General features: G+C 43.3%; 1 protein-coding gene across 3 annotated transcripts in view; it reads right to left on the reverse strand.

The window, feature by feature from the left end:
* The window catches only part of ptch1 (patched 1), an 80,819-nt gene extending 65,452 nt beyond the window's left edge, over positions 1 to 15,367 (reverse strand). For 2 of the 3 annotated variants that reach the window (XM_088993838.1, XM_088993836.1), the window contains exons 1-2: positions 14,815 to 15,366; positions 12,966 to 13,158 (exon numbers count right to left, since the gene is read on the reverse strand). In XM_088993838.1, the coding sequence (XP_088849964.1) occupies positions 12,966 to 13,158; positions 14,815 to 15,003 (382 nt within the window). In that variant the 5' untranslated portion in view covers positions 15,004 to 15,366. Of the gene's footprint in view, positions 1 to 12,965; positions 13,159 to 14,814 lie in introns of all 3 variants that reach the window. The other variant, XM_088993837.1, reaches the window with a different exon arrangement.
* Positions 15,368 to 16,322: the final 955 nt, after the last annotated feature.

Here is a 16,322-nt window from a genome sequence, read left to right on the forward strand (position 1 = left end):
TTCAACTAACACATTTTAGAATGTGATTGCGGCTTGCTGCTAGCAACTAGCCGCTAACATTGGCAACATTGCGCACGTTGCCAGCGTTAGCAGCTATTATTGTCAGCATAATTAAAGGGTGACACACATACCCAAATCAACTTAGTTTTGCTGATAAAATATAGAAACTGGTGTCGACTCACACTTTTGAAGTGCCCTGGTCAATATTTTTGACATTTAAGTACATGTTTGTTGAGATCTTGAATGTATTTATTTATTTTTTAAATCACAGGCACCATTTCCCGAATTTGGAGCTTGTGCCACGTGGACTGATGTTTGGGCAATCTTTATTTATTTATGTACATTTGGAATAGGTTTCTGGCATTTAAAAAAAAACTGTAGTTGAAGCTTTGAATGTGAGCTCAGCCATGCAGGTGTTCATCCAGCCACAAATATATGATGAAAGGCCTCACTGAGAGACGAGACCCCATCTGACCCAGGGTGAAGCCCTCCCATTCCTGTTCTGGGTCCCCTGCTCTCTCCATTTTCAGAAAGGAGGGGGGAAACACCACACAAAGGAAGGATGCAGCTATAAAAGCTTTGTTTCGAGGAAAAAAATGAGAATAAAAATGAGAAAAGATGTTAAGAAGTGAAAAGGGAAGTGCAGTGAAATGTATGTGTGTACCTCTATGAGATTCAAACCCCCATCACTGATTTCCAACAGTCGCCATTAACATATGTATGGGTTCCCTTGCCCTTGATTATGCTAATAACCTGTCCAGCCCCAGCACCCCCTAAAATGGGTGTACATGGTAGTCGGAATGAGGTGTACATTCACACACTCCCTCAATGGGCAGATTCTTCCACGTTGCTGCCTTCATTCAGGTCAGCCGTCACACCCGCTTCACCCCTGCCCCACTATAAAAAAGTATTCAAGTTCAATGGTTTCACCCGGTACTGGATGGAGAATTGGACAATGTAGCGGTTGGCATACTTTTAAAAATAACTATGCCATATCTGAGCATGTTGTCGCTCCAGCGTAGTTGGGAAAATTCATATCAGCCTCTATCAAATTCAACCCAGCTGAGCGCCTCCCTCCTATTTCATGATTGGCTAACGTCCACCTCGGTCAAAGCAGTCAATCTGCAGCAGCCATCTTTCCGTCATTTCCTGGAAAGATAGCCCCCATGATTCCAGGTGTCCCCAAGTGGCACATTCCTAAAGAGTTGCGCACGCACACACAAACATTGTTTTCATTTACCCCACCAAAATGGTGGGGTAAATCGGCCGGTAAATTGAAAACTTTGCCATTTGGCTCATCTCCTTCACCACGACAGATCGGTACAAAGTTCGCATCCCAGCAGACGTCGCACCGATCCGCCTGTGAATCTCTCGCTCCTTCCTATGCTCCTTCGTGAATAAGACTCCCAGATAGTCCTCCAATTGGGGCAAGATCTCCTCCCTGATTCTTCAAAGAATCTAACATGGCACATTTAAAGGACAACCGACACCATTGTTTTGTTTTTTTGTTCTAATTGACATCAGAAAAACGTGTTATAGCATCTAAGATACCCAAAACACACAGGCTGATAGTTTTAGTCAAATGCAAAACACCAATAAAAATGAGTTGAAGTGTCCCAAAACTACTTCAAAATGACGATGGCGAGTTTTAGAAGGTCCCGCCCCCTTGTTCGTGACATCACGCCAGGATGACTTGCCTTGCTCTAGAATCAAAACAATGGCTTCAGAGTCGGAGAAGATGCTTTCTTGTTACTCATCCAGTTATGAATATGATTCAAATAGTTCTGAAGAGGAAAGCATAAATGTTTGCAATCGAGTAAAGAAGTCCTTCCGGATCAATTCGAGCCGTCAGGACCCCAATGTAGCGTCTCAGAAAATGCACAAGATGGCGCCCAAGCTCTGTTGGAAATGGTCTGATTTGTTTGCGGGAATTTGTGTCAACTAGTTTCAAATAGTAGTCTTGGTGCAACACACAACGATTCAACATCGCGTTATTTATGTGTTTTTCTTCTAATTTCAACATGGATCAACACTAAGTTTTCAGACCAAACAAAGTACCCAAAATGCATTGTGTGTCACTTTCTCGGTCAGGGGCGGTCAGGGGCGTTCCTGACGTGACGTCACCAATTCAAAAACAAGCCTTCCTGAATATTCAGCGCGAGTCTTAAAACATAAAATATAGATATATGCGGTGGAATCTTGTAAAATACGCTGAGTAGAAGTCATTTGAAGTGATTTTACAAATTATGGACACAACTTGTCCGTAGGCATCGGTTGTCCTTTAAACATTTAACTAAAGGACTGTGTTAACTTGGACATTCATCCCACCAAATGTCCCCATTGTGCGACTATTAAAGGCTTTCTGATTCTGATTCACTCCATTAAACACCATATTTGAATAATAATTCGTTTTCCTCAACAGCACTGAAGTCAATGTAATCGCTGCCTCTGTTTGAACACTATGAACACAAAAACAACTTGTGCGACACACACACACACACACACACACACACACACTGACACCGTCTGGCTCTGCGACTTTCGGCAAGAGCGGAAATGTTTTCTATCTCTAAATCTTTGACTCGGCGTCACATGCGCATGTGTGGTATTGGTGTAACTGGCAGATTCTATGATGCCTTGCAGCGGGAATTGCCAGTGGAGGGTTCGACCGTGTGCATGCCGGAGAGGTGGCTGGAGGGCTTCTAAACAACTTTATAGTATGCTTGCATTGACAAACACTGACACTACTATGCTCCAGCTACTAACACATTCTCCCTCTGCTGTTGGGTGCTTCCTCCACCCCTTTGGCAACCAGTGTTGGGAGGGAGAGAGAGGTGAGGAGGAAGAGGGAGGGAGGCCAGACCACCCTGCTCTCATGGCAGGCCTGAGTGTTTACATTGCCGTGGCTCACTCTGTAATACATCTGGCATTCTGAGGCCACTCTCTCCAGCCAGGGATGGGAGGTGGGGGTGGTGGGGGTTGGTGCAGGAGAGACCTTTTTGGCAAAGAGAAGGAGAGAGAGCGGGAGGGAAGGAGGGAACCAGGGTAATTCTCTCCACAGTCTCCTGTGCTCGGTCATTCGCAGGCCTCTCTGCTTTTTGAATATGAGCGCTTGAAAGAATGCAAAAATGTAAACAGAGCAGCTTGGAGGCATCTCTCGGGGTGTCATTTGTGAATGAGAGTGAGAACATCGTATACGCGCCCCCCACCACTCACATATACACAGATAACAAACACTTAAAGAAAGACAAATGGTCAAAACTCAAAAGAATCGTGTCTGTCTGTGTCTTGTCACATTATTTGTTATGTATTTATTGTTGTTTTGACATCAAGATGGCGCCGCGAAAGTGGCTGCCTTTACAGCACTTCCTGTATTTTGTTTTTCTACTTCTTCCTTTCCTTTCCTCTCACTTTCATCACTTTGCTGCTGTGAAATGTAAATTTCTCCACTGCAAGACTAATAAAAGTCCAAAATCCAATACATACTACATACAACATATTAGGGGAAATACAACAAAAAAAATTCATACAAAAGCAAATATTTATTGTGAAACGTAATGATTTTTTTTTCGCGGTGCCACCACATGAGGATGCCACAAATGGGAAAATGAATGGTTGATTAGTACAACATTAAAACTACAAACTAAAATTACATACAAAGTAACTTCATCAATTTTTTTACATGACTTTTACATTTTTTTCCTTTGTTTTGGAAGGAGAACTACAGTATTTGGAACTCAACCACAAAAGGGCGGTACAGTATTCAACTTTGGAGGTTCTACTGTAGGTTTTTTTATGGGTAATGTACACAAAGCTCCTTTCAAAGGAGGGCCAGCTAGCTTGAAAAAAAACGAGTGTACCACAGGCGCAGTGTTTCACCACACTAAATCCTTCACCAGCTAGTCTGTACTTTTCATCAACTCATAAAGTTTAACATAACAACACAGGAATGTTCTTCCTTTCCACGCAGCTTTAATCCACGTTCAGGTCAACACCAGCTTTGTTTGATTTTGTGTGACAAAGAAAAGCCATTTGCATGCGTTTTATCACAATATTTCAACTCAAACAATCAATAAGAGAAAGCTAGAGTTTATGGACAGATATAGCACAAGCATGAGATGGGTGGCCATGTTTGAGTCGCTGCTGAATGAGAGTGGTTGAAGATGGAGCGTGGAGACAAGGGGCCAGGCGGGGTGAATCGAGGAGAAAATAGCATAGTAAGCCTTGTCCGAATCAACCACAATTTCAACTCTGCTTATGCGACTGTGCATGTGTGTGTGTGTGTGTGTGTGTGTGTGTGTGTGCTTCCATGCCCATTGAAAAAAAATAAAAAAAAAACACATCCACAAGATAGAAAGTCTTCCACACACAAAACCGCCTGACCCCCCCACTACCCCCCACTGTGCTTACAAGCACAAAAACAAAATGAGCACTAACTCTGTCAAGTCAGCTCTCAATCACACGCGATGCAAAACAGATGCAAAGCTTGAAGCTAGGAGCAGTTGTCCTATCAAAGTTTACTGTAATAAAAAGAAACCCTAATGTACCCTTTCAAACACGCACTGGATGTTAGTAACGGACATTGCAAGTACAGTAAAGTCTCGTTATATCGATATCGATTATCGATAATATCGATACATTTCTAGGACTGCAAACAGGGTCATATATCGATAGAGATGACAATATTATAACGAGACTTTACTGTATGTACATTGATTTCAAATCACAAGGACTGTCAACTAGAGATGACATTTTTTTTACACTTGACAGAATATAACTAAGAGAAGACTACAAATGAGATCCATGAAGAACATTTGTAACAGGTGTGCTTATATTTGCATGGCCATTAACAATGCTGATGTCCGTTGTGCCATGTTTGAAACCCAGATGACCCCCTGTCATCCTACAGCAACTGACCTCATATTCTACAACTGATACATACACACACAAACTATGACGGGTGACAGCTGCAGTATCTGCATTTCAAGCAACAATCCCCTGACTCCAAGACCACCACCCTCCTGTTCACTCTTTCTCAACCATCCTCCAGACTCCTTCCCTCTGCTGTGAGTCTTCACTCTGCACCCAGGCCACAGGGTGAGTATCAGGTGAGCTTTTAAATAGCGGGGGCCTCTCCTAAATGACCTCAGGATCCCAAGAGTCTACCCCTGTGGCCCCTGGCTTCTGCACCCCCCCCCACACACACACACAGAAAACACACTAGAACTTTGAAAAAAATGGTAAAGATAGTTAAGGTAGGATGGATGGACAGATGGATAGATAGATAGGGATAGCTAACTAGCTAGATGGATAGATAGGGATAGCTAGCTAGATAGATAGATCAGAATGAGAAAACCATTATTTGTCCCACAATGGGGAAATTTGCAGTCCACGGCAGCAATTTGAAAGGGGAAGGGGTCAGGGTGGGGTGAAAGGATAGAAAAACAAGATATTTTAAGCAGAGTAAAATAAAAATGTCAACTGTATGCTGTAAATGTGCAAAACAGTTTCATAAAAAACTGTACATAGTACAGGTATCAAGAAAGGCATATTGATATATGTAGCTGTATTGCATCAACCCATATTAACAGTACAAGTGTACAGTTTTGCTTTGTTTTTTCATGTGATTATTGAGAATCGCGAAGCCTGACAGCAGTCGGTAGGAATGAGCGGCGGTACCTCTCCTTCTTGCAGCGTGGGTGTAACAGTCTCTGGCTGAAGGAGCTACCCAGTGCTGTCAGGGTGGTCAGGATAGATAGGGATAGCTAGCTAGCTAGCTAGATGGATAGATGGATAGGGATAACTAGCTAGCTAGATGGCTATATGGATAGGGATAGCTAGCTAGCTAGCTAGCTAGCTGGGCTGGATGGATAGATAGATAGATAGATAGATAGATAGATAGATAGATAGATAGATAGATAGATAGATAGATAGATAGATAGATAGATAGATAGATAGATAGATAGATAGATAGATAGATAGATAGATAGATAGATAGATAGATAGATAGATAGATAGATAGATAGATAAAAATAAAGGAGTAGGCCGTAAAATTCAATGTCCACGACCATGAGGGGAAAATGTATTGAAGAAGCATGGCCTACCACAGGTGGCACTACGACATTTCTACACGGCAGTCATCGAATCAATCATGTGTTCTTCCATCACTGTTTGGTTCAGGGCCGCCACAAAAATGGACAAAATCCGACTTTAATGGCCAGTTAGGACTGCGGGAAAAAAAAAATCATTGGCACCGCCCTACCCACTTTCTAGAACTTGCACACTGCAAGAATCACGATAAGGGCACTGAAAATCCTACTGGACCCTCCGCACCCTGCCCACCACCTTTTCCAGCTATTCCCCTCAGGCTATCAATTGCAATGGAATGTGACAGAGGTGAATTTTGGGAGCCCGTGCTCAAGCCACAGTGTACAAAAACTGCGGCTTCATCCTTCGTTTCAACACCAACCTGTGTGGAAAGCTTTTGCTTCAAAAGGCCCATTCGCAAATTCTATCCTCAACGTACCCGCTCTCCACCCTACCCCCCAGCCCATCTGCGCTGCCCAGCCTGAGCCACATCCCAGGCTGTCTTCGAACACGTGAGGGCCCGTCCAACAGGAAGGCCAATGTTTATGCGATACTGTTTTAATTAGAGGCAGGTGGTGCCGCTATTTTCTTTACAATTTGGCCTGTGTTTGCCTGGACCTAGAATGCCGAGGGATGGGTCCGTTTTCCATTTTGGAGACGGGTGGAGCTCTTAAAAATAAAAAAAAAGAAGAGGAGGGTCTTACTCGTACTCGGAGCTGCATCATCGCGGATACAGCTTAATAAGGGATAATCGAGAAATCCACATCTGCAACGTGATACGCAGAAGATGACCAGAAAGCCAAGTCAGCTGGAGGTCGAGGACAAACAACAATACTACAACTTCCTATTCCAGCAAATGACTTCCTGTGAGTGCCATCATTGGCATAAACATGGCATTTCTCCACACTTTCGAGGCGGGGAGCGAGGCTGGAATTACTTAGGAAAAAAATCCTATGCAAAATATTTGGCTCTGAGGTTTGACACATTCACCTCTTTGTGTAAGCAAGCCCCTCCGTCCACATCACTCCCTGTCGCTTTGTCTAATAAACACAACTTCCTGTGACAGGGTGCTTATAAACAGTGCAGTGAGTGAGGAGACTAACTTGGGCTTTAAAAAAAAAGGCCACATGCCACGAGGAGAGATAATACACAGGGGAAAATGGGAAAATCTCACTTCAAACATTTGAAAGCAATAAGGCTAAGTCATACAATTTATCATAAATACATTTTAAAAAAGAAAATGGGGTCCTGGAATTGGCTAGGGACCATTCAATGGGCTACAATGCCTTTCACCAGTCCACTAAAATCGGCTCCAGCTCACTTGCTACCCTAATGAAGACAAGTGCTATAGAGCAGTGGTCCCTAACCCCTGACCCGCGGATCAATCAATACCGGTGCGCGGAGCGGTACACAATAATTATTTATTTTTGTTGTATTTATTTACTCATTCACTGCCATTGACGAATTCATTTGGGAATTGAAAATATGACGTAGAGTGCCATTCCCGAATGAGTTCAGGTTTTGGTTTTTCTTGCTTGGGTGCCGATAAAGCCTTGGTCAGACCTCTGCCGATGTTTTTTTTCCTTTCCACAAGGGGGCAGCATTTCCCATTTTTCCATGTTAGCTCTTTGTTCCAGCTTCATATAAACCAATATGTATGTATTTCATTGTATTTTGGACAGGTTCCCTCATTTCAAGGTTATATAACTCCATATAATTTAGGAATTAACTCTTTTTTTTCTGATGAAAGAAGAGAGTCTAGGGTTTCTTACCTTGCATTGAATGTTTATGTCGTCCTAAAACTCAATATTCAATTTGAATGAAAATGACAAAAACCGTGGCACTGGAGTGGACACATTTGTGCACGTCTGGCAGTGAATGAGTTGAATAAGTGGTCTTTTATTTTGAAACCTCTTATTTCAAAATGACGGGATTCTCCTCTCAATTACGTCTTCTCATTTAGCGCCAAAATTTAACTCAGCGAGCAAAAGTTCCATATGAGCACACAGTGGATTCACGTTTGTTATTACCGCCCCCCCGCCCCCCAACCACCGGTAAAATTGTCAAGTGTCCGCAGTTAGAAAAAGGTTGTGGACCACTGCTATAGAGAATGGATGTATTTACCCCCCCTTCCTCATGCACAAAGTGTTCCATGAGAATGTATGTGAACAATTTTGCAACTACCTTGCGGTGGCTTGCTGATTCATTTTTGAGCATAAAACCCTATCAGAGTCGATTTAGACGCAGAAGGTCTCATATTGAACCACATATTACACAAAATGTATTTCCCCATCCAACGTGCCACAAGAATAAGAACAGAACGGTCGTGGCTACCAATGACTGCAAATATTTTAGAAGGCCATCCGAGGATCCATATCTTTTGTTGTTCATCGCAGTGGATGTTCCAGTATTTCACTATATTCTGCAGAGTGGTGGGCCGTCAGGGCCAGCAAGGCTTTCTCTGCTGGCCTAAAAATATCTGAATCACAGACTAATGTGAATTATATTTTGTCCATGAATTCTTATTAAATAATTCCAAATTGTCTTTCAGCTTCCGTTCATTGCTTTTCCCCGGTTGTGATGTTTCTAGATGTGTGTTTTCGTATTTACACATTTAACCAATCATATTTTAGCAATCATTTGTTATCAGGGTCAGAAATCTACCTGGACGCCTTCACAGTTCTGCAGACCCTGGAGCATAAAAATCAATATCGATGAAACTGTTGCTTTAACCAATCAGAGTTCGAGTTGGCAACCCAAGGCATGCTGGAAGGCGCTGGAAACGTCAAAGCTTTCGCAGACTATGATTGGAAAGTCACATGATGAGCTAGTCACTCGCCAATCATATCACCAGCCGCTAGTGATAAGAGCATACTGGCCAGAGCTAGCACACTGTATCTATAGAGATCTGCATAAGCAAATATATTGTTGTGTTGATTTAATAGCGGTTTTGTCAACTAACCCACAATGGCTGAGAACAAGAAATTGATTTGGTTGAAGATATACTGTTAAAGCCATTTTCAAGATGGACATCATTAAGGTTGTACAGCGCCGAAGCTAGCAAAAATAGCAAATAATTAGAAAGATGTCTTCCTTCCAATCTTCATTCAAGTATAATGGATATCCATAGCTATCTAATAATATTGCAATTTTATTAAGTTATCATGAAACCACACGTTCAAAGTCAAACTTTGAACAGCTTAATGACAATATTTCTTAAGTTTTTCCAAGTCAAGATTTATAACGGCAACCTCCAGAGGCTGTTCAGTAATATCACACTACACTCGCAGCCGATTGATTCAGACATAGCACTACTGAAGGCCTAAGAGGGATATGCACGGCCCACCACTGATTCTGCACAGTGTCCCCCTCGTGTCCTCTCAAATGAAACCAGGAAGTGATTGTACACTGTGTATAATGCATCCCGCATACTGGACATGATATTTCTGACGACAATGACACTGCATGACAATGATGGTTTTAAAAGAAAAAAAATGTGGCGGTGCAGGTTAAGGCGAGTGCATGTGCGTCCACAGGCCCACACAGCTTCCAAGCGAGGTCGATCACAGGTCGGCTGCGGAGGGCAGCTCCAAATGAAACATAAACAGACGCTCCATACGCTTGTTCCCGATCTCGTTCCTCTTGGATGACTTGGCCAGGACACCCCACATCACCACCACCACAACCAATGCACGGCATTCCACGGTTCAGGCAGAACTAATCTATCCCTCAGCTGTGTAGTATAATCTAAACAAACACATCTCTCCCTACTAACATCTGGAACCCCTCACGTACGGGACCTAGGAAACCACTGAGGCCTGGGCTTTGTGTGCATGTGTGTGTTTGAGTCAGTAAGACAGTAAAAGTAGATAATGTAGACATCTAGTGGTAGTTTTTGTGTATCTGAGGCTCAATAATATAACTCAAACCCACAATTTTAAACTGTACGTGTTATGGCGCAAACCATGTTGATCTACTGGAGGCCTGTAGGTGTCCAAGTGTGCATTTTATCTCAGTTTCATTTGGACTCAGGTTGTCATTTGTGCAGGTGTTCCATCCATTCATCTATCCATTTTCTAATCCACTTTTTCCTCACAAGGGGGGTGGGTGTGCTGGAGCCTCTCCCAGCTGTCTTTGGGCTGTCGGCTTGGGACATCCTGAACTGGTTGTTTATCAATCACGGGGCACAAGCCGATGAAAAACAATCCGGGCTCACGCTCACAACTGTAAAGAATTTATAGTTTTCTATTAACCTGTCATGCTTGTTTTTGGAATGTGGTAGGAAATCGGAGTACCCGGAGAAAACCCATTCAGGCACAGGGAGAACATTCAAACTCCATACAGGGAGGGCAGAGGTGGAATCGAATGCAACATCCATTCACTGGTCGACCACGCTCAATTTTTAACCAAAATTGCCCTTAAACTCATTCACTCCCAGACAATGTGCAAAAATGTGTCCACTCCAGTTGCCAGGGTTTTTGACATTTTCACTCAAATTACAGGACCCACAGAATATTGAGTTTTGGATTACATAAACATTCAATTGAGCGTAAGAAACCTTCGACTCTCTTCTTTCATCAGAAAAAAATATTTAATTCTGTTTAAAAAAATTCCAGGTATAGGTCAGTTCGTTAAATTTGGCTACCTAGCTTGTAAATTAGCGACATCGCTAGCTACAATCTATTGAAATTGTGTGAATCTTATCAAGTTAGTTTCTTCAACTAAATTAACCAAAAATTTAAAAAATGCCTGCTGTCTTGTAATATTGTAGTTATATGGGTCTGGAGTTATCTGAGCTAAAAATCTTAGACTACCTTCTTTCATCATAAAAAAAAATCTCTAAATCCCTAAATTATATGGGTCTGGAGTAATATGAAGTGCAAGTGGGGGCGGCTGTACAAAAGGCAAATGCTACCCCTTCATGGAAGGGAAAAAAAACATTGCCAGAGGTCTGACCAGCACTTTATCGGCATCCCGGGCAAGAAAACTCAAAACCCGAACAAATTTGGGAATGGTGCTCGACGTCATATTTTCAATTCTCGAATAAATTCGGGAATGGCCGTGAAATTCAGGAATGGCAGTGAATGAGTTCAATCTCTCCAAAATCAAAATGTCTGAATGACCTTAAAAATCAAGGAGCCTACTTTCAGTCAGATATAATCCACAAGTTTTTGCTGGTCCTCATAAAAAGTTAGAAAAATACAGTGCGGAGTCACAAACCAGACTGCAGGATAGTTTCTAGGTCCATTAGATTAACAGTGATTAACCAGTACTGGAAAATGGCCAACTACGAATACAAAACCGCATTTTGGAGCGGGGCATCTTGATTCCAAATACAGTGATACCTCGGTTTACGCAGCCTTTGGCTTACAAACTTTTCGGTTTACGAGCATTACATTTCTGAAAATGTTACCATGGCATACCAACTTTACCTTGGCATACGAATTTTTTTCGTACACGGAGCTGCCTCAATGAGTAATGTGTCGTTCGCGAACGAGCCCGTTTTTCTAACAACAAAATGGCACCCGACTGTTTTTGTTCTGTATTCCCCGCACCCAGTCTTCGGTTAAAGCCACGTGATTGGTCAAGAACGCAGCAGTGAGGGGGGGGGGTGCTTTAAACATTAAAGAGACAGGCAGACGACAGTGAAACAGTGTAGGCTGCAAGGTTAAAATATCCCATCAATCAGGTTCCACAAACAACCCGCAGAAGCCACTTGATGCAAAAAGCTATCAACCCAGCTTAACAGAACACAATTGACGAGGACCTAGATACAATTATCACAGAGAAAGCACCTACAAGGGATTATTCCTCAAGATGGTGAAAGAAGAAGGCTACGTTCCTCATCAAGTGTTTAATGCTGATGAAACCGGCCACTCCATTCCATCAAACCATCAACGACCATCACAAAGGTAAATAAAACCACTTTATTATAAAGTACAGTTTATTTCTTTAATTATAATACCATACCACATTTATTATACATAAAATAAGATCTATTCTTTGTAGATTTAAGGCTTAGAAAATTAGAAAGTAGAAAATTATGTTTTATGGGGACCTGGGAACGGATTATTCTCATTTTAATGGTTTCCTATGGGAAATTAATTTTTGGGATACCCACTTTTTGCCTTACAAACTCTGTCTGGGAACCAATTAAGTTTGTAAGCCAAGGTATCACTGTACATTGTCGTTTTAATTATATGGAGTAGAAAACTGTGGTCTTCCATTCATGAATGGGCCAGACGACTGTGCTGGAATGTAGATCAAAGGCAAAAAAAAGGGAAAAAAAAGCACAGCCGCTGGCACCCCCCTTCTCCGGTTTTGCCCCCTCTCCAACAACACCACCCATGCACATTTTTCCGCCTTTTGATTGAAATCTTTCATTGCGTATATTTTCTCTTGGAGCAACAACAAGCGAGATCCTCACAAACATGAGTTCCTGTCTTCACTCAAGCAGCTTCTCGCTCTCTCTTATCCCGCCCCCCACCCCCTCCCTCCTTTCCCCTTCCCCTTGCAGCCGGAGGCAAATCTTTTTGGAAAGTTGAGAGCTGTCCAAAACGGGACCACACACACAGTCTGTGAGCATTCAACTGCTGGGGGCAGGCGCACACACACACACATATACACGCGCACACAAAATGGCGGCTTGGCAAAACAAAAAAAAAGCAGATAAATAAAAAAGTCTGCCACAAAAGCAGCTGAGGAACGTAATTACAACATTTGCAGAAGGATGTTCTGATGATTGCATTTTTACCAAACTTTTGGATTGAAACACAAACAACAGGGGCATAAATATGGTTTTGTTTAGTCCGTTCCATCCAAACAATCACCTACCAAAAAAATAAATAAAATAGAAATACAAAAAAAGAGCATCTTACCTTCCACCCAAAGCTTCTCCACGTCCGTCTCCAAATTAGCCGCACGTAAACCCACCGCGAAGGCTCCGAAAATCATAAGGCCCACCACTAAAAACTTTCCACAGTTCTTTTGTATGTAGCAGCCCAGCCTGAATAAAAGTCTCTGGAACTTTGCTCTCAACCATAGCGGTGCTTTCCTTCCAGTTGCCTTGCCCTAAAGAGAAAAAAAAGGAGGACAACAAAAAGTAAGCATGATTGTCTGCATCAACCGCAGAACAATACATGTATTTGCACAGGTTAGTCATACACAACTTTTACTGCCTCTGCCATTGATCGAGTTGAAAAAGTATACACTCTTGATCATTTAGAACCATCGAAGTGAATTTCCTTAGGATTTTTAGAATTAACTTCCAAATAGTTTCACAGCCAAGTCGGCAGAGTTCAACATATTTGACCCCGCCCCCATATAAGGGGAACTTCCAAAGTTGAACATAATCTTCTGTGACACTTGATGACTTGGAAGTTGCTCTCATTTCAAATGAGATAAAAGTGACACAATTGCAACGATCTGAAAACTTTTATGCTGCTGTGGTGTAATTTTATAACTTTTTAAAAACTTTTAAACATAAATTAAGCCAGTAAAATAAAATTAAGGGAAAACTATTTACTCTTTTACAAAGTAAAACCTGGTAGAGAAGGATGCGCGGGGTGCTTGCAGACATTTTCTGATCCACTTTATACAATATAGAATACATATTGATTTATAGAGCGCTTTAACAACTGCGGAAGCTGTAACAAAGGGCTTAACATGGACAGCTATTATATACAGTAAATAAAGCAGTCACAAAGATAGTACAAAGCACCAGGGAGAAAAAGCAAGATCAAGTCTGAATCATGCGGAGTCGAATGCCAAAGAGTTTATCCTCACAAGGATCGTGGGGCATGCTGGAGCCTATCCCAGCTGATGGATAGGGACACCCTGAACCGGTTCCCAGCCAATCGCATGCCACATAGCGATAAATAACCAATCACGCTCACACCTACGGACAATATGAAGTGTTTGATCAGCATGCCATGCATGTTTTTGGAATGTGGGAGGAAACCGGACCCAACGTAGGCATGGGGAGAACATGCAAAGTCCTCACAGAAGGCTAAAGCTGGATTCGGACCCGGTACCTCGATGTGAGGTCTACACGCGAACCACCGAAACACCAGGTTGAGTGCATTTTAGTGCCTCCATTTTTCTCCGTTTTTTGATGATACGAGTGCAGCGCGTTCTACCGGAGACAAATTCCTTGTGTGTTCTACATACTTGACAATAAAGATGATTCTGATAAGCAAATCCACACAGACTAAATCGCAAACTGGATGGACAATGGGCTAGAAAGCTCCACTTATGGCAGTCAAAATGTACCTTATACATGCTGGCACACACCAGAGGCACAATTCCAAAGCACACCAGAAACAAAAAACAACGACTGACAGTAAGTATGAGTCCAAAAGAACGTTTACAGCTGGACCTCCGGCTTGAGTTTGGGATGGGGGGGTTAAATAAAAGCTGTCAAGGTCTACAACGTGATGCGTTGTGCAATAAAGGAGGATTCAGTACGGAGAAAGCTGCTTTGCATTGCATTGCTTTGCATGTGGTCCAAATGGTGCTGGGGAGGGAAGAGGAGGGGAGCGAAGCCACATGGACTTTCACGCTGGTGCATATAACACGTCAGGTTTGTGATATGACGACAAAACGTGATGTGTTTGGAAAACAAGAGCAAATGCTCGAAACAAGCTTGCGGAGAGCGGGCGGAAGGGGGTGTAAACAACAAGCCGGTGGACGTGGGTGTTCTGGGCTTCTCAATGGAGAGAAAGTTACCTGGGAGATCTGCTCCAAAGCGAAGCCCGCGTCGCAGTAGCTCGGACGCTGCAGGTAGTCCAAATCCGGCGGTGCAGACGGCTGCGGTGGCGGTTCGCGGCTCGAGTCCCACCGGGTCCTCCGCGTTAGCCTCGGCCGGCCGGGCTCTCCTATCCCCGGCTCGGGGGGCGCACTAGCAGCCGAGGCCATGTTGCGGGGACTGCGCGCTGCTTACCGATTCCCACTTAGGATCCGACAAAGTTTCACTCGGAGGGGGGACTTCATCGTCCGCTTGGAGAGGGCGAGTCAAAGTAGAGCGCGCCGTCCATCCCCACATCGCGTGATCCGGTTAAGGTCTCCGCCGCCTTTTGCACCGCGTTTTCCAAAACGGCAAACGGCCAGGCAACAAAAGCGGGCGAAGTGAAAAAACACACGAAAACAACAAGAGTGTGTCTCACAACGAGCCGTACGCTAGACCGCCGGACGTTTCTCGTTGCATTTAGCGGAGATGTGTGCTGCTGCTCGTCTTCCCTTGGGCCGCGCGTCACGGCCAACTCTGACTTTGAATAGAAGAGCAGAAAAAGAGCTCCAGGAGGAGGGAGGAGGGAGGAGAAGGGGGAGGGAGGAGAAGGGGTGGAAAAGGAGGGACAAGGGGAGGGTGAGGGGGCTTGAAAACACACGCACACACAGACACACGCACGCAGACACACGCACGCACACACACGCACGCACACACTGTCAAGATCCCGCCCCTCGCCGCTGTCACACCGCACCGTTTGCTCGCTTCTGATTGGTTCCAGAAGGGCAAAAATTACTCAACAAACACGACTATTATTAGCTGCTTAGCAACAGCTCGCTAAAGTAAAGGAGGGGAGGAGGACCACCCACGCAGGAAGGGGAGCTGGGGGTGCATTGGTGGAGGGGGGGGATGCCCAACCTGCCGTAAATTTGTTACACGAAGCTCAATCGTGGTTTATATCAGGACGTTGAAATGAAAGACTTATTACCCCACAGAAATACTACAGTTGCAGGTGAATTTTAAAATATTTTTAGCACTCAGCCAAAAGAGAATGCGACATCTGCCTTATTTAACGTTGTATCTGACTATAACAAATATACAATGTAACACCCACATTCTGTTACAACACAAACAATAAATATATTTTAAAAAATTGCAAGAGAATGAACAAACCTGTCACTGTGAAAATAATGTATGTATTTTATTTGTACTTTTACCCCTAATTTGTCATTTTTGACGCTCAAGAAACTTACAGTTAAAGATTCCCGTTTCCATGTGGCTGGTGACGAGTTCCATTGGATTGTATCAAGCAATTTTCATTAACGCCGCCCGCAGGCCTCGAGAGGTACTACAATGACCTCATTGTGAATACAACTGGACAATAGCGAGTGATCGATCAATGAATTTAGCACAGTGTTGGGCCGTCAGGGCCTGCAACGTCTTCTATGATGGCCTAAAAATATCTATATTAAAAAATATTCGATGCACTGAAACTGGAATAAGTGAACAG

The sequence above is a fragment of the Hippocampus bargibanti genome, linkage group LG04 (genome assembly GCF_051943395.1).
Source record: "Hippocampus bargibanti isolate YZ-2025 linkage group LG04, ASM5194339v1, whole genome shotgun sequence".
NCBI classification, from domain to species: domain Eukaryota; kingdom Metazoa; phylum Chordata; class Actinopteri; order Syngnathiformes; family Syngnathidae; genus Hippocampus; species Hippocampus bargibanti.